This window comes from Sesamum indicum, linkage group LG6 (genome assembly GCF_026168435.1).
Source record: "Sesamum indicum cultivar Baizhima isolate 11 linkage group LG6, ASM2616843v1, whole genome shotgun sequence".
NCBI lineage: Eukaryota > Viridiplantae > Streptophyta > Magnoliopsida > Lamiales > Pedaliaceae > Sesamum > Sesamum indicum.
This window is the reverse complement of record NC_142662.1, coordinates 18,691,113-18,714,800: the sequence shown is the minus strand read 5'-3', so window position 1 is coordinate 18,714,800 and position 23,688 is coordinate 18,691,113. Positions and strand designations below refer to the sequence as shown.

The window sequence follows — 23,688 nt, the reverse complement described above, 5'->3', positions numbered from 1 at the left end:
AGAGACCTTCGTCTCCAATTCCACCAACCGGGAGTGTCCGTCCTCCGGGTTCTCAGCTCTCTCGCTGGATGAAGCTGCGGCATGTCGCGGGCTTTCCGGATCTTGCCCCGATGCCTTCGCAGCAGTAGCGGTGCGCCTCGGCCCCATCGTGGCACGAGGCTCTGATACCACCTCTCACGAGGCGCCTATCACACAGCGCGTCGTGTGGCTAGTAGTCCGCTGACTACGTCCGCCAATACCTCCGCTCGGCACAAATGCAGCGCGCCGAATATATCAGAGTCGGGAGGAACAAATCACAAAACAGTAAATTGCGCACGCGGATTCAGAAAACCAAATTGCATTGAACTGAAAATGCGATCAACGATGCTAGAGCAAGGGGTTCGCCTTGAGGGGGACTCCAACACGTCACTAAACCAAGCTTCTTGAACTCATTCCCCCCTATAATAGGCTTAAAAAAATAAATCCTATTGTCTACACTAGACACTAGAAAAGCTGAAATTTGCAACTCAAGAGGTACAACGTCCCCTTGAGGAATCTAAACAACAGAAAGCAAATAACAAAGCAGTAACAAAGCAATAAAAGGCCTACACCTAGGACTCTAAGACTAGTTGGTTGTCCAGCGTCTGTCGATGAAGGCTGAGTGGTCGGCCATGTAGAACGGTTGAGTGGCCGAAGTGCGCGTCACGGGGCCTAGTGAATGGGCAACCCGTGACACCTGGGCAGGTCCCAGTCGGATCGACGACGGACGAATATGATGTCGTTGACTTACGCTGCCGCCCAGGTGAATAGGTTCGTCGGAAGACAATGGCTGATGCATTTTTACAATAAAAAACTTCGCCTCGTGAGGTTGCGATACGATACCTTCAGAAAAGTTCTGGCGGATCGGTGTATAAATGGAATGAAACACGAACTGGATGAGTGGCAACAACTATGACTGGAGGAGAATATTCCGGGTATGTGTTTCAAACTTCGCTTTACAAATCTGTATGTCGAATCGCTACCATACCAACGACTTTGTCAAATGTACTGTTCTCATGCCATAACCCGACCAACTTAGGCCACACCATTCGCTAGGGCATATCGGTACGTGGGCGAACACAGGTGGTGGGAAATGAAGGAGATTTTCTATGGCGATGACATAATTGCATCTGACGCAACCACGTCTGAAGACGGGGATGAATGCAGCCACGGCGGATCTGGGTCACATTCGAGGAGAGTGCAAGTGGAAGGGGAGATTGAGGTAACTGATTTGGCGACAAGTTCGGAAGACGAATGACGATCGCCGATAAAGGGTGGAAGGCAGAAGATGGCCGATTGTTTAGGAGCGAGGCAAATTGCGTAACCCATATTATGTGCATGAAATTATGTCTTTTACGCAAACGTTGAACAATATAAACGTTATCATTACGCAACTCTGCACTTGTATGTACAGTGGTTGAGGGTTTTTGCTTAACACTTGATGCCTCTGATGCATTTTGGTTTAAAAGGTATATTAGTATGTTGTATATTTCGAAATGACATCCCGTACTCCATAAAGATGGTGGTACCAGAGTTACGCGTGGGATGTATTCCCACAAAACACTTTGAACAAGTGCCAAATAGATAAAAAAAAAAAAAAAAACGGATGCTTCTATATTGTAGGATGCACGCATAACAAATGAACAACAAAAATCGCCGAATACATTAGTCATAAGCGTCGGTTGCACCATTCTGCAAATATTGTTTAATACATAAATGCAGACCAAACAAGAAGTAAAAGTTCAAAAGAAATAGAAGGAGGATGCTAAGTTTGTGCATAGTGAGCGATGGGGTATATAGCATAACATAGTGACATTTATAGCCATCCAACCCATTCCAGCCCAATAGGACGTTAGGACAACCTGACACAGACTGGATATTCTTCAACTAGGTGAACCACAAGCATGCATGTCCGGAAGAACAATTCCTGAAGTTACAGAGACACAAGCGTTGGTTAGAATAAGATTAAGATATGTTGATATATAAAAAAGTAGCTTCTTTTTAATGATAGTTGGTTATTCAATATAGTGCCATAACTAGGACCAAATGGAGTTTTGGGATCAATTACCCAACCATCAATATATGAAAATGAAAAAAAATCTCCATATTTTACTTCAATAAAAGATTAAGCTTGTGCGTCAAGGACATGTTCATGAATACAAAATGGAGAAACACCTCTCAATGTCACTGGTAAAGATACACAGTCCAATGTCCCTTCCATCTGGGATAAACTCCTGGAAAAAATTGATCCAGAATTCTTTGTGGGGAAGCGATTGAAAATGAAATACTCTAGGCATTTGCTTTGAAGATTCATAGATCCTTTTATGAACTCAGGCAGGAGCATGAGCTTGAATTTGATATCTAGCAGACCATGTCTACAATCACCCTGGAGAGCTGAAGCTTTCCCAAACAAGTGGAAAGGAAAAAGTCATTATGCATGTGAGAATGCAAACCATAACAATTTATTTGCAAACTTCAAACATGATTGGACAATATGCGGGATGTCTCCATGTGACTCGTCTCTCACATATTTTTCCCTTCTAGCACAAGTTTTAAAGATGACTTAAATGATGTTCACATGCATAATTAAATGAATCTAGAATTTTGCAACCAACTCAATACAAAATACTTAATAGAACCAAATAAAACTGAGTACAACTAAAAAGCAAAATTGAACTGAATACCGAATTTATATAAAAGTTAAAATGGAAATCAAATGTCTTCACTCAAGTTTCAATACATACCAAATTTTATATTGCTCTTCGATTTGGTTGATTTGTTACATTGTGAACTAATTATAAGGTCAAACAACATTATTTGGGTAGACTTATCTGAGAAAGTGGAGCATCCCACATTATACTTTCATTATTATCTTTTTAGATGCAGACTGTAGAAGTTCTCCAATCTCAAACTTGGAAAACATATACTCATCCATAAACCCATGAGAAGAATTATAGTTGCCTTAGATCCAGTGTTTAGCAACTCAATCACACTTTCTCATATAGTGATTATCTACAAAATCTGCAAGAAAATATAGCCTATGCAGCTCCTTCACTTTCTACATTATAGAAATTACAAGAACTCTCTAATTAGCAGGGGCTAGTTGCATTTTACCTCACAATGAAAACATTAATAGAGATCAAAACCTTTTTAACCAAAACAAAACAAAAAAATGGTACCACAACCCCTAAACTTTTGAAGAAAGCTCACTATCACCCACATCAGGAAACAAATAGAAGAAAAAGAAATAGAGAAAATTTTGTCACACACCTTTAGCACACTTCCACATTATCCAAGAAAAATGAGATTATCCAAGAAAATTCTATCACACAGGCCTTTAGCACTTACATTCTGAGTGGCTTGCATCTTTAGCACCATAAGAATGCATCAGGCTCAAATAATGTTACCAATAATCCCCACAAGAGCAAGATCCATCTCTAAAGTGGGGGAATCTGTTGATATCTCTTATAATGATTTCTCTTGATTCGATCTTGCAAATGTACTTGAATGCTGAATGGCAATCCAAACAAATATGAAGGTTCTTTTTCACCCTAATAGGAGCTCCTGGTGGAGTAGCAATCAGTCTAAAAGCCACTGCGAGTTTTTCACTGTGATATGAAAGAAGCAGCTCCTTTTCTTGCTTTTCAACATCATGCAGGTCAACCTCTAATTTAGGAACATACCCAGCCTTGACCATTTGTTCACCTAACTTCTCGAGTTTTGCATATATCTCTTCTAGAATGGCTTCTGTCTCCGACTGTGAATGTGTATATGCTATCTTTTACCTCCATCCAGCTCATCCCTGGTTCCTTTTTCACTTTGCTGTCTTCATCAATCTTCGCACCTTTGCAACATTTTCCCATAATCATGCTGAAGCATAAATATTTGCCAGACGAACATGGGTACCAGATTTTTCGGGTTCAAGAGTATATAGTATCTCGGCAGCACGTTGCCCTATTTCTACATCCTTGTGAATTTTGGCAGCTCCAAGAAGTGCCCCCCAAACCATGGAATTAGCTTCAAATGGCATATTATTAACGAGATGCATTGCCTTATCCAATTTCCCAGCTCGACCAAGGACATCAATCATGCAAGCATAGTGCTCTTGTGTCGGTTCAATGCCAAACTGCTCTTTCATTGTCTCAAAATACCATTCAGCTTCATTAACAAGACCACCATGATTGCACGCACTAAGGACACTGACTAATGTTACATGATTGGGAGAAATACCATCTTTCAACATCTCATCGAACAAATGGAGGGCCTCTTTACCATGACCATGTTGTGCAAGTCCACCAATCATTGCAGACCATGAGATAACAGTTTTGTCATAAACCTCAGAGAAAGCACGAGTAGTGTCCTCTATGCTCCCACATTTGGCATACATGTTAACAAGTGAATTCCCAGCAAAAACATCTGACATGAACCCTAGTTTTCAATGCATGAACATGGATTTGCTTCCCTTGTTCATAAGCTGATAAATTTGCACAAGCATTAAGAAGAGAACTGCAAATAAAAGAATCTGGCTTAAGATCCATGTCTAGTAGCTTCAGGTAGAGCTTCAATGCTTCATCACCTTGTCCGTATTGAGCATAAGCTGTCATTATTGATGTATAAGATGGTAAATCATCAATGGGGCATTCTTCAAAAACTCGAGCTGCTTCATGAAGCTGCCTGCATTTTCCATATGAATCAACAAGACTGTTTGAAATGAAATTATCACCGTGGTAACCTGACTTCACAATAAGTGCATGAATCTGTTTGCAGATAGTAATAGCGGCCAAAGCAGCAATTGCATTAAGCACTGCTAGTAAGTTGCCTGGTCAAATTCCATTCTTTTCTTGTACATCTCCACAAATAGGGTTATGGATTCTCTATCCTCGCCATTCTGTGTGTGGCCAGAAATCATGACATTCAAAGCAACCAAGTCTTTTTCTGGCATCAAATCATAAACTGTTATGGCATCTTTCACCAAACGACATTTGCAATACATGTCAATGAGGCCAACACTAACAAAGGGGTCCTTCATTATCTCCATCTTTATCAATTTGGCATGAAACTGCTTACCCAATTCTTGGACACCTAATGCAGCACAAGCTTTAAGAGCACTTGATAAGGTGAACATATTAGGATAAATCCCAGATCTTTTCATATGATCAAACAGTTTCAAGGCCATCTGATGATAATCATGAGATACACAACCAGCAATGGCAGCATTCCAAGAAGCAATATCAGATTCTGGAATATCATCAAAAACAGTTAGAGAATCTCCAAGATCTCCCACTTTTGCATACATGTCAACTAGTGCATTCAATGAGAACGGGTCACGCTCATATCCAAGCTTTATCAGATAGCCATGGACCTTCTTTCCCTGACCAATATCTCCTAGGTCTGTCGCAGCATTCAAAATAGTCGACAAACTAAACTCATCAGGACTAATTCCACTAGAAATCATTTCCTGAAATAACCCCATTGCTCCCCAAAAAAATCACTTTGAGTATAACTTGTCAATAAAGCATTCCAAGAAACCACATCCCTTTCTGGGATATCCTCAAACAACCTCCTCGAATCTAGAAAATGACCACATTTTGCGTACATAACCACCAACGTATTTGCAACAAAAACATCAGACTCAAATCCAGTTACCACAATAATCCCATGAACTTGTGTCCCTAGCATAAAATTCTTTGTACTCGAGCAGGCCTTAAGCACGCTGGGGAAGGTAAACTCATTACACTTAACACCCAATACATGCATCTCCTGAAAAGCCAAAAGGGCCTCTTCCCCAAGTTCATTCTGAGCATACCCAGATATCAAAGAGGACCAAGAAACCAAATCTGGTTCATGACTTTCTTCAATCAGCTTGCGGGCATCAGAAAAAACTGTACACTTGGAATAGAAATTTATCGAATGGTTCCTATGCTTCAGGTCATGGGACAATCAAAGTTTAATTAGATGGGCATGGATTTGTAGGCCTTGGATAAGGATTTGGTTCGGGGTAGCTGTGACAAGAGCTTTGAGTAGGAAATATAAGTTGAGGCAAACTTCGAGACTGCCGGAAAAAGCATATACTACAATTTCCCCAAACTTCAAACTTAATTCGTTCTCAGACCTCGAAGCAGAATTGAGAATACAAAATGATGAAAATTCCAATTCCTCCTCCCCACCATCCCTGATTTTTCCACCCGCAAGCGAAAAGGATACCTGCAGAGAAAATCATTCTACGGTTTGACTTCTTCCACAACATTTCCAAGCAACGCGATCGGCCTCGACTGCTGACATGACACTGTCGTTATCGGCGAATCACAGCTCAAGATCGTCGAAAGCCGCCGTCTGTGAAAATTGGACGACGACCAAGAAGGTGAGGACTGAGGAGGCTGATTGTTTCAGCCGCGTATAAATGAAGTGGCCGGAGACTCTTCAAATGACTCGGCCAATATTTCAGAAGATTCGATTTACATCCGGCTGCCACTGTAAGCGATGACTCAGAGAATGACGTGCCCTGTGACTCATAGGGAGTTGTCATGTGGTAAATGACTGGTTCTAATGACGGTGGTGACGCTGACGAGGTTAACGACTCAGCACGCAGCAATGACGTGTAAGCAGACTCAGCAAATTGGGATGACGTGTGAGAACAACCACCGATGATTAAGCAATATGGGTTGACGTATTATGAATCAGTTGTTAGGATGACGTGCAATATGACTCAGCAAATCCTGGATGACGTGCACAATGACTCAGCAATACTGATGACATGTTCGATAACTCAGCATATTCCGATGACGTGTCAGCTGACTCAGCGGATGGGATGACGTGTCAGATGACTCGACGGATGCGATGACGTGTTGGATGACTCAGCGGTTCGATGACGGGTCAGATGACTCAGCGGATGGATGACGTGTCCGATGACTCAGCGGATCGGATGACGTGTCCGATGACCCAGCGGATCGCATGACGTGTCCGATGACTCAGCGGATCGGATGACGTGTCCGATGAATCAGCAAATTCCATGACGTGTCTGCTGACTCAGCCGATCGGATGACGTGTCCGATGACTCAGCAGATTCCCTGACGTGTCGGATGACTCAGCAGGTTCCATGACGTGCACGATGACTCATCAGATTCTGGGTGACGTGTCGGATGACTCATCAGATTCCATGACGTGCACGATGAGTCAGCAGATTCTGGGTGACGTGTCTGATGACTCATCAGGTTCTATGACGTGTACGATGACTCAGCAGATTCAGTGTGACGTGTCGGACGACTCAGCAGATCCATGACGTGGCTGATGACTCAGTATATTTTGGTGACGTGTACGATGACTCAGCAGACACCATGACGTGGCTGATGATTCATTATATTCTGAGTGACGTGTACACTGACTCATCAGAATCAGGGTGACGTGTATGATGACTCATCAGAATCTGGTGACTTGTTTGATGACTCAGCTGATTCAGGGTGACGTGTTCGATGACTCATCAATCTTGGAGTGACGTCACTGATGACTCATCAACTTGTACTGACGTGTGGGATGACTCATCATTTTGGAGTGACGTGTGGGATGACTCATCATTTTGGAGTGACGAGTCTCCTGACTCATCAACAGTAGGTGACATATATATGAGTCAGGCATTGCTGATTCAGCAGCTAGTGATAACGTGTGCGATGACTCAGCATGCTTCGATGACTGAGTGGTTGAATCAGCTTATACGGATGACGTGTGGGCCTGACTCAGCTAAGCTTGGATGCCGTGTATGATGACTCAGCTTATTGCGTTGACATTTGTGCTGACGCAGCATATTATGATGACGTGCCGCAATGACTCAGAATACGGCGTTGACGTGTAGGGCGGACTCAGCGATTCACTATGACGTGTTAGGTGATGCCTCAGCACTGGGGATGACGTGTTAGGTGATTCAGTAGAAACGACGGCGTGCAAAGTGACTCCGCTCCTCTCCGCCGGCGCAAAGAAGCCATTTCTTCTTCATCTCCTGTATTTCAATCACTTTACTTTTACATCGATTGCTCCACCCAGTAATGGCATCCCACTTTCCCCAACTTCCAAACCCTAATTCTCAATTCTTTGTCGCTCAAACAATCGTTAAAGAATAATCATAATCGTGTTGTTCCTCCCATCCAAACTCTAACTCTAGTTCCACAGCCTCACCGTTATAGACGAGGGTGGCTGCGTCGGCGAAATCATGGAGCTGCGTCGGCGCCGTCCAGAAATCATGGAGCTGCGCGATCGCCTCGACTGGTTGCAGGCTGTTCCTGGCCACGACCCCATGCTTATTCGAGACACAACAAAGCTCAAGATCTAGGAACCCCGCCGGCAAGAAAAGCTGGAGACTCCGAATGTTGTCCTCTCCATTTGATCGTCTTTTCATGAGATTTATATATTGAAGGTAATTGTATGTACTTTCTATTCATATTCGAATAGAAGAAAGCCCATTAATCTGAAAACAAAAAAAAAAAAAGGCTCTTGGCGAGGTGTGCGTCTTCATTTCTCTCCCCACTTACTCTCTTATTTTTCAACAGTATTTTTCCTCTTGCAACCTTGTTGAGAAATTCAAGGTTCACTGAAGAACACTTTCTACTTCAGCTTTTTTATATTTCTAACAAGGCCTAAAGCGACACAAATTGAAATTTTGTATAGAATTACTACAAAGAACATATGTTATGCTCCTGTGTGGACATAATGAGGAATCTACTTGGAAGCGAGCGTTGTGAAGCTACTCACCAAAGAAGCATTACACTATTTAACTTGCATCAATTAGCTTATCGTGCAAATGCCCAAATAATCCGATGGACGTGAGATCTCATCCCTTTTATATTTTATTTTGTCACTTTCATCACTTATTCATGTCACGATGTTATACCGATTCCTTCATAATGATGAACACTTACTACTTAGAACTCTTGAATGGCATGTCAAATGAACACAATGGAATTTTTAGTACACAAAATTATTCATATGTTTCTTTTGTTTTTCTGTCCTTCCTATCCTGTTCCAGTATTCTCCAATCCAGCACAAGCCTCCATTCTGTCCTAAAGTGTAAAACACATTAGTTTAGCTAACTATAACTAAACACCACAACCAAATCTTCACCTATTATCAACTATTTGCAACCACTATGCAAACTACATGCTCTAACAGTACTTCGTGTCCTGCCGAACAAATTTTATAACATGGCGAAGCTTATGGTACATATAGACACATGAAACTTAATGTTAGCAAACATGCTCAAAACAACACACATCGTAAGCCAGAGCTTCATCGGTAACTTCTGTAACTTGGAGTGTACATGCAGCTTTCAGCATACTTAACCAAGTCAGCAGGTCGAGGCAGCTGTGTTGCCAGACCTAACGATACAAACACCTTGTCAAAAAGAAAATATACGTCCTGAGTCAATAAATATACAGTAAAAGGGTAGGCTACAAACCGAGTTCATATGCTTTAGCAGCTACATTTGCAGCAATGTGAGCTGAGATCTTTCTTATATTGGACAAAGGAGGATAAATCATTCCCATATGACAGTGTTCGTCTGTTACTTGACCAGCCAAAGCTTCTGTTGTTGTGCAGAAAATAGTGATGGTTAGTACTAAAATGAGGGTATGTCAATCAAAAGAACTATTAAAGCAGCTTTGATATATAGTGTTTAATGCATCATGGTTCCCTGTAAAAGAAAGACTAACACAAGATCTCAACTTTCAGAAAAAAAAGGCAACACGGTTGGTTCCCTGCTTGGGTGGTAAGGGAGCTTCTTGTTCAAAAGTTCAAGGGTCTGCTATTTCTTTTAATTTTTTGGTTGAGGAGGTTTTGTGCCTATTATTATTTGCACAGAAGGACAAAATGCAATTTACCCTAGGAGAAAACTAAAGAATGAGGAATGTCTTAAGCTAAATGATGGCCTTTATTAGATACATTATTTTCTGTTGTATACTTACAAGCTGCTAGAAGCATATCATCATGCACACGAATAGCACCGGAAATGACCAGCCCAAAACCTAGCCCTGGGAATATGTATGCATTGTTGGCCTGATTCCACACGTTCAGGAGACGCTTAATGAGTACAGTTTGATGATTACCAAGGTGTCGCATGGGAAAAAAATCAAGTGGAAAGTAGGAACCTGGCCTGGTACAAAACGCTTTCCGTTGAATTCCACAGGATTGAATGGACTTCCACTTGCAAAAATAGCACGGCCCTTCAGCAAAACAAGGATAACGGTCGAGTTGATTTAACTAAAAAATGCAAGGGTAATAGATTTACCCATAAACTAAAAGACATCAGCATAACATATGTAATTTAACATTCTTTCTGCTCATCTGACCTCAGTCCAAGTATAAGCTTCTTCAGCAGTGCACTCAGATTGTGAGGTTGGATTGGAGAGAGCCATGATAAGAGGTTTCTGCAGCATTAACTCTTGATGAGACTTGTTTTCTGTTCAGTTATTGGGTGGAGAGAAAGCAGAGAGAATACCTGATTGAAGGAGGCTATTGCCTCAACCACCTCCTTTGTGAATGTTTTGCCAACACCAGATGTTCCAATCAGAGCTGTTGGCTTGATAGCCTAGTAAAGTTTGAAATAATTAAGATAAGTATATTAGAACTAAGTTTCTGCAGTGAAAAAACCAGGCTAAATTCATCTGACCTTGACCGCATCTAAAAGATTGTGAACAGGTACATGCTCATGAGCCCAAGGTTTCTTTAAGTGTTGAAGAGATTCTTTACGAGAATTTACGATCAAACCCTGCAAATCATACAGACATGTCATTGAATTGGAAGACACCAACTAGATTCCTGCTCCACACATATACTCACATAGATATACACGTGTGTGTGTGCATATATAAGCGCTTACCTTTGAGTCCACCAGCCAAATCATTTTACGTGTTTCTTCCACAGGAATTTTACTCTATGCAATAGAAAGACATCTTGGTCAGAGAATTGCGTATGCAAAGAATGCAATTTCTCATTCATCAAGCATATCTCACCTGCTTTGACATTTCAATTGCTATTAGCTCGGCTATACCAGTCCCCGCCTGCAATTACAAGAGTACTCCAAGTAAGAAGGCGAAACACAGAGTCTAGCAGAGACAACAAATGATTGGAAGGGACAAGGTGAAGGTAACAGAGAGAAGCTAAATGTCAAATAACCTTTTCAACATTATTCTAGTTTGTTTCTAATATCTATCTTTGCTCTCTTCATTTTTCTCCCTCATATAGGGGAAATGGGTCATGTTTTTTCGCACATATTTATGTTTAGATTTTCGTTTGCCCAAGTTGGTCGGGACATATGATGGATTCTTGGTCTAAGAGTTATTACAAGAAATAAGGAGACAGGAGGTAGTGTTTGATCTTCATCTTTTTGAGAAGCAGATGGCACTTATTAGTGCATCATTTGCCTAAGACATTAGATCATCAACAGGTTAGCCTGGTCTCTGTCATGCTGATTATTCCTCCTTCTGTAGAGGCTAAAAGTTAGAGGACAAACAAGAGAAAATCAGGAGTAGAGATGTACTTCTCCAACACCAAAGAACAAGAATCTGTAATCAGCCAAGGTACCGCCAAGCAGCTTAAGTGATGCAACAAGCCCAGCAAGCACAACAGATGTTGTCCCCTGCATAAAAAGGATCCAGAGCTGCAGCATAGGCAGAATTCATGAAACAGAATCAGTGTCAACTTACACATTACCTGTATATCATCGTTAAAGACCAAATGGGTAGTGGCATATCTGGCCAGCAGCTCAAAAGCATTATGGTTAGCGAAATCCTCAAACTGCAGTCTCAGTTTAATTTCACTTACTGTTAGAATACTATGCATCTGAATTGTTAGAGCAGTAGGTAATAGGAATCACTAACCTGTATGAGAACTTTCTCACCGTAATTTTGCTTCACAGCAGTCATGAACTCATGTAAGAAGTCATAATATTCCTGAAACACAATATAAAATCAGCTTGTCATTTTAATAAAAATTAGGAGGAAGTTGCATATGATAGATCAGAGGCGAGCACACAGAGACGACATATAACCTTTCCAGTCGCCCGTTTTTGTTTAAGCCCAATGTAGAACTCATCATTCAGTAGCTGCTCATTGTTTGTTCCCACATCTATTGTTATCGGCAAACACTACAAAGGTAAGTCAAAAACTCGTTTTGAAGGATGATGCACCAATAATGGTTTCCAAGTGGTTTTTAGACATCTTATGTCTGTTACCATAAGTATATGCTTACCCCCGAAGGCCTCACTCCTCCTAAGGCAGTGTACAAAGCCAATTTCCCGACCGGTATCCCCATGCCCTGAAACATTATACCACAGTGATAGCCAAGAACAGAAATTTAAACTCTAGTTAGTACAGTAATGCACTTAGTTAGAACAGCTTCTAGGGAAATAGGAGCGAAACACAAGTGCAAGGACGACACCTGGCAGCCAAGATCCCCAAGTCCTAATATCCGCTCACCATCGGTCACAACAATGACTTGGATTGTTCTCTGAGGCCAGTTTCTCAAAACCTCGAGAACTTTTCCCCTGCGTGAATTGAATGCAAACTGCCAGTTTAAACTCGTTCACATGGTAGGCTCAGAGTATAGTGCAGCTAAACAAAACAAAAAACGTACTTTTCTTTTAAACTTATATATAAACCCTGAGGACGTCGAAAGATGCTTCCATATTTTTGGCAAGCTTCACCGACAGTCGGAGTGTAGACAACCGGGAGGAGCTCCTCCACATTATCAATAAGAAGCTTGTAAAACAACCTTTCATTTCTCTCCTAAACCAAGAAAGACAGAAATATGAAATGACAAACAAAAAGAATACACAAAATGAATTCACTTATTCTGCATTATCTACTATCCAATAAAAATCTCCAACTTCTCCCCAGCTATGTTAAGCAAACAAAAATTGAACAATGGAGGGACGCAGAAAACACAACAGTTGGAATCACAAGCAGCTGTCATTCAGCATCAACACGAAGGAAAATTCTGCAAGTTTTAGAGGTACCTCGAGTTCCATCATAGCCATGTATTTGTGCAGAGGAAGGTCATATTGCCGAAGACTGTGCAATAACTTTTTCTCCTGATATAGTCGGATCATGATCAAAGTAAGCTGCCGGATAGGTGAACTGAATAAAAGCAGAGGACATTCGAACCATTGATATAATGAGTCAAGTACCTGAAGCTCCTGGCATATAATAGCTGGAGGAAGAAGGCCACGCAAGTAATGAGCATCTCTCTCTTTCTCATTGAAAGCAAGTCCTTTGTTGTGATGAGGATCTCTCAGCAAACTATACCCGCTATTTCACACAATGGGCGAAATATAAATATCCTACCTCACAAAACACTTTAAATATCTACCATTTTTTAAGAAGTGGGCAACTCTTGATAAATAGGAGAAACCAAAATGTTATCATAAACCTTGCGATCTTAAGGCGCAAATGGAAGAACAACAGAAACTAAACACAAAATTTGTTCGTATAAACAAAAGAAACCAGCAAACATTTCTCATATGCAATTCATCTCAAGATCACATTCATAGAACTTAACTCATAAACAGTGCATTAGCAATTCAACAATCAGAAATTTAAATCAAAGCTTCATTTTTTGCTTGGTATGAAAATAAACCAAAACAACTGTGCAATCCAGAGACAGAGCCAAGGGGACTAGCCAGGCCTGCCCCACAAGTCATATATTCTTAAATATTTTTATGTAAATTAAACTAAATTCAGATTTTTCACTCCTTCAAGTTAGGTAATTACTCAGAAGTACAAGTTAAAATGATCTATTTAGCTAGCCACATTAGGAATCAAGCTCTTTTCTCTACACTGCACCATCAACACATAATCAAACCACCACAAATGATGAAAAAACTTTCATTTATGTTCAGAATTTTCCCACAAAGCAGAAAGAGAACCAGCAAAACTGCCAGAAAAGAAAGAGAAGCAGCAGGCAATTTCACGAATACAACGTTCTGAGGGGAAAACAAATTCAGGGGAGCACAGGATATGATACCTAGCAACGGAGACAGTCCAGGGAGTGACGAGCTGATCCTCCGTTGCACGATCCTCGCCATAGACATCTTCAACTCCTCCCCCTACCGTCCATCTTGGACTCAGGTCCAGCACTGACTCCCCTCCCCTGTGCGCCTTCAGTACACTCTCCATTCTTTCTCCCTCTCACATGCACACACTTTACTAGGTGTCTGCTTCTGGGGTTGGTGATCTGCAGTACAAGCTTGCATATATAGTTGTACAAGTTTTTTGAGGTTAAGGCACAGAAAAGGTGACGAGTCAAGATATACACATGGCGGGCTCCCCTTACATGCTTAGACAGTGAACATGCGAGTACAGTACACGCTCACACTCACCACATCGTTATCTCAATTACATCTACTTTTCTTTCTTTCTTACTATCCGGGTCGGAATTAGCGATCTCGTGAAACAATCTCAACACAAACGACTACCTCCTCCTAGATCAGATTTTGGGCTCCCTGAGAATAAAACACGAACCGTGAGCTCGTCGGGCACGTCCCCGACAATGACCCTCCGATGCTCAAGTTAGGTTGATCGAGAGAAATGTATACTATCTCAATGTTCGATCTCAATAAATGCGTAATAGTTACCTTAATAACGGCATTTCGGGGTCTATTTATAGAGCACAACTGGATACTGTTGACTGGGCCACGTGGCCTTATCCTGCTGGCTTGCGTTCTGATCGAACGGCTGTCATTGTCCGGGTTTTCGGTCTGTTTGTGCGATCCGGGTCGGGTCCTCCGCGACCCGCCCGTTATAAAAGGCGCGGATCTTGATCGTGAAAGGACTTTAATGCCCTTAATGAATGGTACTTTGGTCTTTTCGCAGGGGATAAATGTGTACTCCCATCATTACTCCCTCACTTTTTCAAAGTGCAATGTCGTTGCCTTTGAAGAAGTCGAATAGTCGCATCCGTCGATCGGTTAACCAGGCGGGCACGTGGCAACATCTTGTCGACTGACCCATGGCGCGCATCTCCAGAGGGGTTCGTCTATAAATACATCGGCCATTCAAACCTTTTCGCCTGCCCCACATATAGACTTTCAGCGACCCGTGCTCACAACTTGAAGTTCGCATTCGATCTGTAGCTTCCAGAGCCATCCTGTTCTAAGGTACGATGTCTTCCAGCTCTAGTTCGAACTCTAAGTCGCGCCCTGGCTCGGGGTCTTCTGCGACCCCTTCTGAGTCTGCGTCTGGGTCCGCGTCTAGGTCTGTGTCTGGGTCTGCTTCTGGGTCCGCATCTAGGTCTGTGTCTGGGTCTTCTCATGGGTCTTTCTCTACCTCCCCAAAAAGGAACAAAAAAGGTTCCCTATTTTCAAACTCACTGATGAACAGGCCGGTCCTTCTACTCTTGCAAAATTCCAAGATAGGCTTGCTAAAAACCCCGTAGTCAGTAAAGTTAGGACGCCCGTTCTTAAGATTAGGGAGAAATATCACATACCCTCCGATTACGACATTATCATTCCTGCTACTTTTGATCGCATGCATCGTCCTCCCGAGGGTTTCAGCGCTTTTTCTATCAAACACCTCGATGCTGGCCTTCGATTTCCTTTGGCTCCCCCTATAGCCTCGATTTTGAATAAACTGGGGTTGTGGCCTATGCAACATCCCCCAATTCTATTTCTCATATTGTCCTTTTTGTTGTAATAATGCAATTCCTAGGTATAGAACCCAGTTTTGATAATTTTTGGAGTTTGTACTCTTTCACTACTTCGAAATGATCCGGTAGTAGAGGTTTCTTTTATCTTTCGGCCAAGCCCGACTGTGGATATCTAAGTGCCCTGAAGTTGAATGTAGGGGTCTGGTTAGATCGCTATATTTTCATTCGATCTCCTAGAGGTGTCTGGCCCTTTAAAAACGAATGGACCAAATATAAACCCATTCCAAAAACAAGTGGAGGGGGGCTGGAGGGCGATCAGATAAATAGCCTAACGGCTTATAAATACGACCCCAAGAAGCTTCTCACTGAGAAGGTTTTGCAACTTCCTGGGCTCTCTCTAGCGTCCCTCCACATCGAAGAGTCTTTAGGTGATTTTCTTTTCTAGCACTGCTTTTGTCATCCTGTTCAAACTCGCTTACACGCTTTGATTTTTCTTGCAGAGAGTATAATCATAAGTTCGCGTAATGCTCTACGAATAAAGGCAGCCGCGAATAAAGTGGCCAAGGCCAAGGCCAAGGGAAAGCAGGTCGCTCCTGCTAAAGATCTTCCTGCTAAGGACCTTCCTCCTGTACCTGTTCCTCCACGAGCCCGCGAGCCAGCGAGTCCCGCTAATCATCAGCCTATCCCAGTTGATAGCGAAGAGACTCCTTCCCAACCCCTCCTCGGATATAACACTAGCGACCTAGAGCTGAATTTAGACACTACTAGCGGAGACCAGGGGGGTGAGTCTAAGAGACCAGATCGCGATAGTGGGGAGAAGTCGAAGAAAAGAAAGCGGTCCTTGCAAAAACACGGGCAGGGGGAAGCTTCGAAGGGGAAAGAACTGGCGGATCCTTCTGGTTCTTCAAAATCCAAATCCCAACAGCCTAAAACTCTGAGCAGGATGGCTAGGGAAGCTGCATACAAATCTAGCCAAGAGGACGAGCGAGATAGGTTCCTGAGGTTGGAGCAGCTCGCTTTGCATTGGGAGGAGACTCGGGGATTTGTAAGGGGTCCTCAGTCGCAGTCTTCTGCACCTCAAGGAGATGGAACACCTAGGAGGTGGGATTGCTCTTCCAGCACGGTGCTTTTCTCGGAAGCAGGGGGGGAACCTTTCGACCTGTACAATTATTTGACCTCCCTTCGCGACCAGAGTTCCTTAGTGATGAACAATCCTGTTCGGATCGAGCAATATGGGGCTCATGCCATGCTGCAGGTAATCTCTTGTTCTTGGACCGGTTCGCATGTTCGAACCCGAATAACTTTGCGTGATTTTGTAGGGCTTAAAATTTCTTCGGAGCTTGTCCCTGAAGTGCACATCCTATCGTAAGAACTACATCATGACTGATAGGAAGGTGAAGGAGCTCCAAGCCCAGCTGGTAGAGTGGGATAACCGAGATCTCAAGCACGCAAACGACATGCTGGCCCTCGCAGAAAAGATCAAGAACTTGGAGAGCGAGCTCGATGTCGCTAAGAAGGAGAAGGAGATCGCCCTATTTGAGAGGGATGTTGCCTTGTCTGAAGGCAGGAAGGAACGATTCGAGGCTGGACTAGCCGAAGGCCATACGCGAGGTTTTGAGGAAGGCCAGTCCGGTCGCATCACTCTGGAAGAACACCAAAAACTCCTGGCTGGTTCTCGAATGGCTATCGTCCGCGATTTCTTGAAGACAGACACCTTCACGACTGCCTTGGAACTCAAGTCTGCTGACTTATTCGCCAAGGGTTATAAGACCTGTGAAGCTCAAATCGAGAAGCTTGATGGATTCCAAGAGTCCTTTGATCGCAGCCAGTTGGACATCACTCTCGATGGCGATCTCCAACCTTATCCCCCCGACCCTGATCTGAAGGATGGCGAGTTCGCTGCTTTGCGCGCAGAGTTTGAAGCTGAGGCTGAGGACAAAGATGATGATGTGATGCTGCCTGATCTCCCCTCTTTTTTAATAGGATTTTGATCATATTTTGTATGACCCGTTCTTCCCCCTGATACTTTGACAACATTGACTTGTAAATTTGGGGAATTGACCCTTGGGGCATATTCTTGTGATGAGACTTGTAAATGAAACTTCATCAATGAACTCATTTTTTGTCATCTAGCGTGTTTACTTCCTTCTATTTCCTTTCACTGCTTTCCTTCATTTGAAGATTGCATCTCTTTTCATATCGCATGTGCAGAACGCATTTCAGTTCGCATAACAAAATGCTTCTTTTTCAGTTAGAAAGAAGGATGCGTCTTTTTCGGATCGCATAGTTGGACGCGTCTTTTTCAGTTCGCGTTTAGTTGGATGCGTCTTTTTCAAATCGCATAGTTGGACGCGTCTTTTTCAATTCGCGTTTAATTGGATGCGTCTTTTTTGAATCCCATAGTTGGACGCGTCTTTTTCAGTTCGCGTTTAGTTGGTTCCGTCTTTTTCGGATCGCATAGTTGGATGCGTCTTTTTCAGTTCGCGTTTAGTTGGATGCGTCTTTTTCAGATCGCATAGTTGGACGCGTCTTTTTCAGTTCGCGTTTAGTTGGATGCATCCTTTTCAGATCGCATAGTTGGACGCGTCCTTTTCAGTTCGTGTTTAGTTGGATGCGTCTTTTTTAGATCGCATAGTGGGACGCGTCCTTTTCAGTTCGCGTTTAATTGGATGCGTCTTTTTCAGATCGCATAGTTGGACGCGTCTTTTTCAGTTTATGTTTGTTACTTTGAAAACTTTGATGATAGATAAAAACAAAGGCATAAAAAGTACGCATAAAATTGTAAGCATAAAAATGTATGCAGTTTTATAAATTTGCTTCCGGGAAACTATAGTTTGTACAAGTTTCTACAAGCATTGATGTATGCAGTAATTACTATATCCAATATACAAGATGCGATCTTCCTAACCTTTACACAATTGGTGGCCCTCCACAGGCTCCGGAATTCGACCTACTTGAGGTTGATGGCCCTACACAGGCACCAGAATGCGATCTCTTTGTTGACCTTTCACAGGCACCAGAGTCCGATCTCCTTAAGATTGATGGCCTTTCACAGGCACCATAGCGCGACCTCTGCGTTGTTGGCCTTTCACAGGCACCAGAATGTGGTCTCTTCGTTGTTGGCCTTTCACAGGCACCATAGCGCGACTTCTGCGTTGTTGGCCTTTCACAGGCACTAGAATGCGGTCTCTTTGTTGTTGGCCTTTCACAGGCACCAGAATGCGATCTCTTCATTGTTGGCCTTTCACAGGCACCATAGTACGACCTCCCTGTTCATGCGTAGAACTTCTTCAAGTTCTGTATATTCCACGGGCGCGGCAAGTCTCGACCCCGCATGTCTTGCAGCCTGTATGTACCCTTCTTCCTGATCTCGATCACTTTGTACGGTCCCTCCTATGGCGGCTCTAGCTTTCCCACATGCTTGGAGGCTTCTACCTTTTTCAACACGAGATCTCCTACTTGCAGTTGGCGTGGTCGAACCCTGCGATCATAGCTCTTCATCATCAATCCCTTGTGGTGCAGGATTCGGGCATACGCGACCTCTCTCTTTTCTTCGATTACCGTGAGATCGAAGCTTCGCTCATCCCGGTTAGCTTCAGGATCATACTGCATGATTCTTTGGGACTCCTCCTCAATCTCTGCCGGAATGATAGCTTCTGTTCCGTATACTAGGCAGAAAGGGGTCTCGCCCGTGGCAGATCGCGAAGTTATGCGGTATGCCCACAGAACTCTAGGCAGTTCGTCAACCCATGACCCCTTGTTCTCGAGGTGTGTCTTCAAGTGCTGCAAGATCGTTCGGTTAGTCACCTCGGTCTGTCCGTTCGCTTGAGGGTTCGCCACTACTGTGAAGTGCTGCGCGATCTTTAGTTCCTTGCACCATTCTGTAATCTTTCTTCCTTGAAACTAGGTGCCATTATCAGATATCAGTATTCTAGGTATCCCAAACCTGCAAATGATGTTCTTCCAGATGAAGTTGATGACTTCCTTCTCGGATATCTTGGCCACAGCCTCCGCATCGACCCACTTGGAGAAGTATTCGACTGCCACAATGATGAATTTCTTCTAAGCTTGAGTGGGTGAAAAAGGTCCTACAATGTTAATTCCCCACTGATCGAACGAACATGCTATTCTGATAGGCTCCATTGGGGTCGCAGGCTGGTGTATCAGGAACGCAAATTTTTTACAGCTCTCACATTTTCTCACCAGGTCCTTGGAATCTTTGATCAAGGTGGGCCAGAAATATCCTTGTCGTATGATTTTTTGGGCCAGCGATCTCGCGCTCGAGTGGTTTCCATAACTCCCTTCGTGGATTTCTCGCATCACGTAAAGGGCTCTCTCATCGTCTAAATATTTCAAGAGAGGCCCGTCCACTGTTTGCTTGTAGAGCTGGCCGGCTAGTAAGGTGAATCGAGTAGCTAGAAATTTGACCCTCTTCGCAGCAATGGGGTCGACGGGCAGAGTACCATCCTCAAGATACTTCACAATTTCATCCTTCCATGACCCTGTCTCTGAGACCACCTGCACCTCAGCTCTGCTCGAAAGGGCCGATCGTTCGCGTACTAGGGCTGTGATCTTGCGATCTCAGATTCCATCCATGGCAGCTCCGAATTTAGATAAGGCGTCCGCCTTGTTGTTTTAGCTCTAGGAACCTGCAAAACAGAACACTTCTCAAATTTTCCCATTAATCGCTGAACGATCTCTTTGTACGATGTCATCGTCCTCTCCCTTGTTTCGTACGTTCCTTCGATCTGTAGGGCAATCAATTGAGAGTCTGTAAAAACCTCCAGGTCTCGGGCGCCGGCTTCATGTGCGAGCTCTAGACCCAGTATGAGTGCTTCATACTCTGCTTCATTGTTCGTCACTGGGAAAGATAAGCGAGCTGCAACTTCAATCTCTACTCCCTTTGGCCCTTGAATTAATATGCCTGCTCCTCCATTATTAGCGTTAGAAGATCCGTCCACATGTAGCATCCATTTCAGGCAAGACTGTTCGATTGTTTCAGACTCTTTCTGATTGCTGGACAACTCCATCACAAAGTCTGCAAGCACCTGTGCTTTCTGGGCCGTTCTAGATTGATAGTCAATGTCGTACTGCCCCAATTCGACCGCCCACTTAATCATTCTCCCGGAGGCTTCGGGTAGCGACATCACGTGCTTGAGAGGGTGGTTCGTCAGCACCACCACTTTATGCGACTGGAAGTAAGGTCGCAGTTTTCGAGCTGTTACCACCAATGCCAGAGCCAGCTTTCCATCTCCGAATACCTGGACTCCGCACCCTGAAGCATCTTGCTGACATAGTAGATCGGGTTTTGATTGTTTCCTTCTTCCCTCACCAGTACCGAACTGACTGCATTTTCGGATACTCCCAGGTACAAAAACAGCGTTTCTCCTTCCTTAGGGTTTGCGAGCAGGGGGGACTTAATAAGATATTCCTTCAATTCCTGTAGCGCATGATCGCATTCTGTGGTCCATGTTAAGTTTTTCGCTTTTCTCAAGACCTTGAAGAAAGGTAAGCTTCTATCTGCCGATCGAGATATAAACCTGCTCAGCGATGCTATCTTGCCCGTAAGTTTCTGTACTTCTTTGATCGAAGTCGGTGACCTCAAATTCATTACAGCTTGGATCTTTTCTGGGTTCGCTTCTATTCCTCGTTCGCTAATCATGTATCCCAGAAATTTTCCTCCACTTACTCCAAATGTGCACTTGTCTGGGTTGAGTTTCATTCCATGCGACCTCATTATACCGAATGCCTGAGCAAGATCTTCGAGATGATCCTGCGATCTTTTGCTTTTTACCAGCATATCATCCACATATACTTCCATCGTCTTTCCAAGCAAGTCCCCGAACATCTGGTTCACGAGCCGTTGATAGGTCGCACCTGCATTCTTCAGCCCAAACGGCATCATGTTGTAGAAGTAAATCTCTTTATCCGTGATGAACGAAGTCTTGTCCCTATCCTCCTTCGCCATGTGGATTTGATGATACCCTTGATAAGCATCCATCATTGAAAATATTTTGAACCCGGCTGTGGAGTCGACCATCAAGTCAATCCTCGGCAGATGATACGGATCCTTCGGGCAGGCCTTATTCAGATTTGTGAAGTCAACACACATGCGCCATTTCCCAGAAGATTTGGGGACTAACACGACGTTAGAAAGCCAATTCGTATATTGGATCTCGGATACGTACCCGGCTTTTAGTAACTTTTCGACCTCCTGTCTGATTATTTCGTTCCTGTCGCTTTTGAACGACCTCTTCTTTTGCTGCACAGGTCGGGCTTTGGGGTCGACATTTAGGCGATGAACAATGACTCAGGGATCGATCCCTGTGAAGTCCGATGGACTACATGCAAATATACCAGCGTTCCTCTTCAGAAATTCTATCATAGCCATCTCCCCATCCATGCTTGCCCCTATTCGTGTTGTCTTGTCGGGTTCATCTGTACGAGTTGCACCTTCTTATACTCCCCGTTGGGCTTCATATGTTCTGCTTCATAAGGCCGAGGTTCGGCATCCTCTTTGACCCTTCTCTTCTTCTGACTAGGTTCTCCTTTGAGCGACAGATTATAACATTTGCGCGCCTCTATCTGGTCGCTAGCTAGCTCCCCCGTTCCGTTCTCAGTTGGGAATTTCATCTTTATATGATAAGTGGAAACAACAGCTCTAAATAGATTCAAACCGGGTCTACCTAGAATTACGTTGTATGCGAAGGGGGTATCGACCACTAGGAACTTGACCATCAACGTCTTTCGCTTAGGCACTTCTCCCATTGATACTGGCAATTCGATCGTGCCCAGCGATGCAACCTCGCTACCTCCGAATCCGACCAACGGAGTTCTCACGGGCTCGAGACGGGCATTCTCCAACCCCATTTTATCGATCACGTTCTTAAATATGATGTCGGTCGAACTCCCGCTGTCAATCAGCACCTTATGAACAGTGAAATTTGCGATGTCTAGTTTGACAACCATGGGGTCATTCATGTCTTCACTTCCCTTTGACCTGTCCGAACTGTCAAAAGAGATGGCTTCCTCTTCTTCGACCTTGAGGATGAATTCTCTTTCCCTGCTTGATCCTACAGTCCGAGCGCATCTTTTCCGTGTCCAACCTGAATCTCTGGTACTCGAACCCCCTGCGGTCGTGTATATCACTCCCATGGTCGGTGCATTGCTCCCTCCGGTTAGGGCTCTATCAGTTTTTGTAGGGCCCGGATTTTGATCTCTGCTCCTCGATCGGCTCCTTCTTGCTTCCCCACTGATTTTGCAATTTGGGGGGACTCGATCTCTGAAATATCCTTGTCTAACCAGCCTTTCGATCTCATCCTTCAGTTGGAAGCACTCTTCAGTGTTGTGTCCCCTCTCTCGATGGAACCTGCAATATTTGTTAGAAAATTTTTTGGAGGGAGTGTACCTCGTGTGCCTCGGCCACTTAAGGACATCGGCATTCTCGACCATCATCAATGCTTTCTCTCGCGACATGGCCAGTGGAGTATAGTTGTGGTATTTGGGTATATACTTGGGTTCCTTCTGCTTCTCTGGTTTTTGCTTGTTACCACTCCCCTCTCTGTTTTCATACGGTCGTCTGGGCACAGGCTCGCGCTCCTTTCGTTCGGAGTCTTTCATCGCGTTCATTTCCTCTTCGTCAATGTATTTCTGCGCCACCGCCATCAGTTGTTCGACGTCATAGGGCGGGTCGCGTGCGGGAGCAGAGGCAAAAGGTCCCTTTCGTAGCCCATGGATGAGGATGCTCACCATCATATCGATCCTCAACTCCTGCACCTCCAGCGTTTCATTGTTGAACCTTCCCATGAAGTTCTTCAAAGTTTCATCTTCTCTCTACTGAATATTGAACAGGTGAGTTGCCGATCTTTTCTGTTTCTTCTTACTCGCAAAATGAAAGTTGAACTTCTGCACTAGCTGATCATAGGATTCGATACTTCCTCGGGGCAGATTTGTAAACCATTCTTGAGCCTTCCCTGTGAGTGTAGTCGCGAATAATTTTGCCATGATCGGGGCTGGCTGCCCGTATAAATTCAGCACCATTTCGAA

At 43.7% G+C, this 23,688-nt stretch overlaps 3 protein-coding genes and 1 non-coding gene across 4 annotated transcripts; all 4 read right to left on the bottom strand.

The window, feature by feature from the left end:
• Positions 1 to 1,658: 1,658 nt before the first annotated feature.
• LOC105164249 (pentatricopeptide repeat-containing protein At4g14850) lies at positions 1,659 to 6,805 on the bottom strand. Its single transcript, XR_016065706.1, has 3 exons — positions 3,367 to 6,805; positions 2,194 to 2,418; positions 1,659 to 1,945 (listed from the first exon to the last, which is right to left on the bottom strand). It is a non-coding gene; the product is annotated as a pentatricopeptide repeat-containing protein At4g14850 (transcript).
• Positions 6,806 to 9,181: 2,376 nt separating this feature from the next.
• LOC105164167 (NADP-dependent malic enzyme-like) lies at positions 9,182 to 14,258 on the bottom strand. The gene is made up of 19 exons (XM_088881040.1): positions 14,023 to 14,258; positions 13,187 to 13,307; positions 13,016 to 13,090; positions 12,634 to 12,785; positions 12,439 to 12,544; positions 12,250 to 12,315; positions 12,050 to 12,145; positions 11,880 to 11,951; positions 11,713 to 11,796; positions 11,540 to 11,638; positions 11,013 to 11,060; positions 10,880 to 10,933; positions 10,670 to 10,768; positions 10,499 to 10,588; positions 10,350 to 10,427; positions 10,149 to 10,223; positions 9,966 to 10,056; positions 9,461 to 9,586; positions 9,182 to 9,380 (listed from the first exon to the last, which is right to left on the bottom strand). Coding segments are annotated over exons 1-18 (1,560 nt in total). The 5' UTR covers positions 14,175 to 14,258; the 3' UTR covers positions 9,182 to 9,380; positions 9,461 to 9,584.
• A 4,628-nt stretch (positions 14,259 to 18,886) lies between these two features.
• LOC148787882 (uncharacterized) lies at positions 18,887 to 21,754 on the bottom strand. Its single transcript, XM_088881429.1, has 5 exons — positions 21,183 to 21,754; positions 20,292 to 20,988; positions 19,846 to 20,160; positions 19,204 to 19,545; positions 18,887 to 19,123 (listed from the first exon to the last, which is right to left on the bottom strand). The coding sequence occupies exons 1-5, from the start codon at positions 21,752 to 21,754 to the stop codon at positions 18,887 to 18,889; spliced, it is 2,163 nt and encodes a 720-aa protein (XP_088737555.1).
• A 299-nt stretch (positions 21,755 to 22,053) lies between these two features.
• LOC148787881 (uncharacterized) lies at positions 22,054 to 23,448 on the bottom strand. The gene has a single exon (XM_088881428.1). It carries the CDS (start codon positions 23,446 to 23,448, stop codon positions 22,054 to 22,056), a length of 1,395 nt encoding a protein of 464 aa, XP_088737554.1.
• Between the last annotated feature and the right edge of the window lie 240 nt (positions 23,449 to 23,688).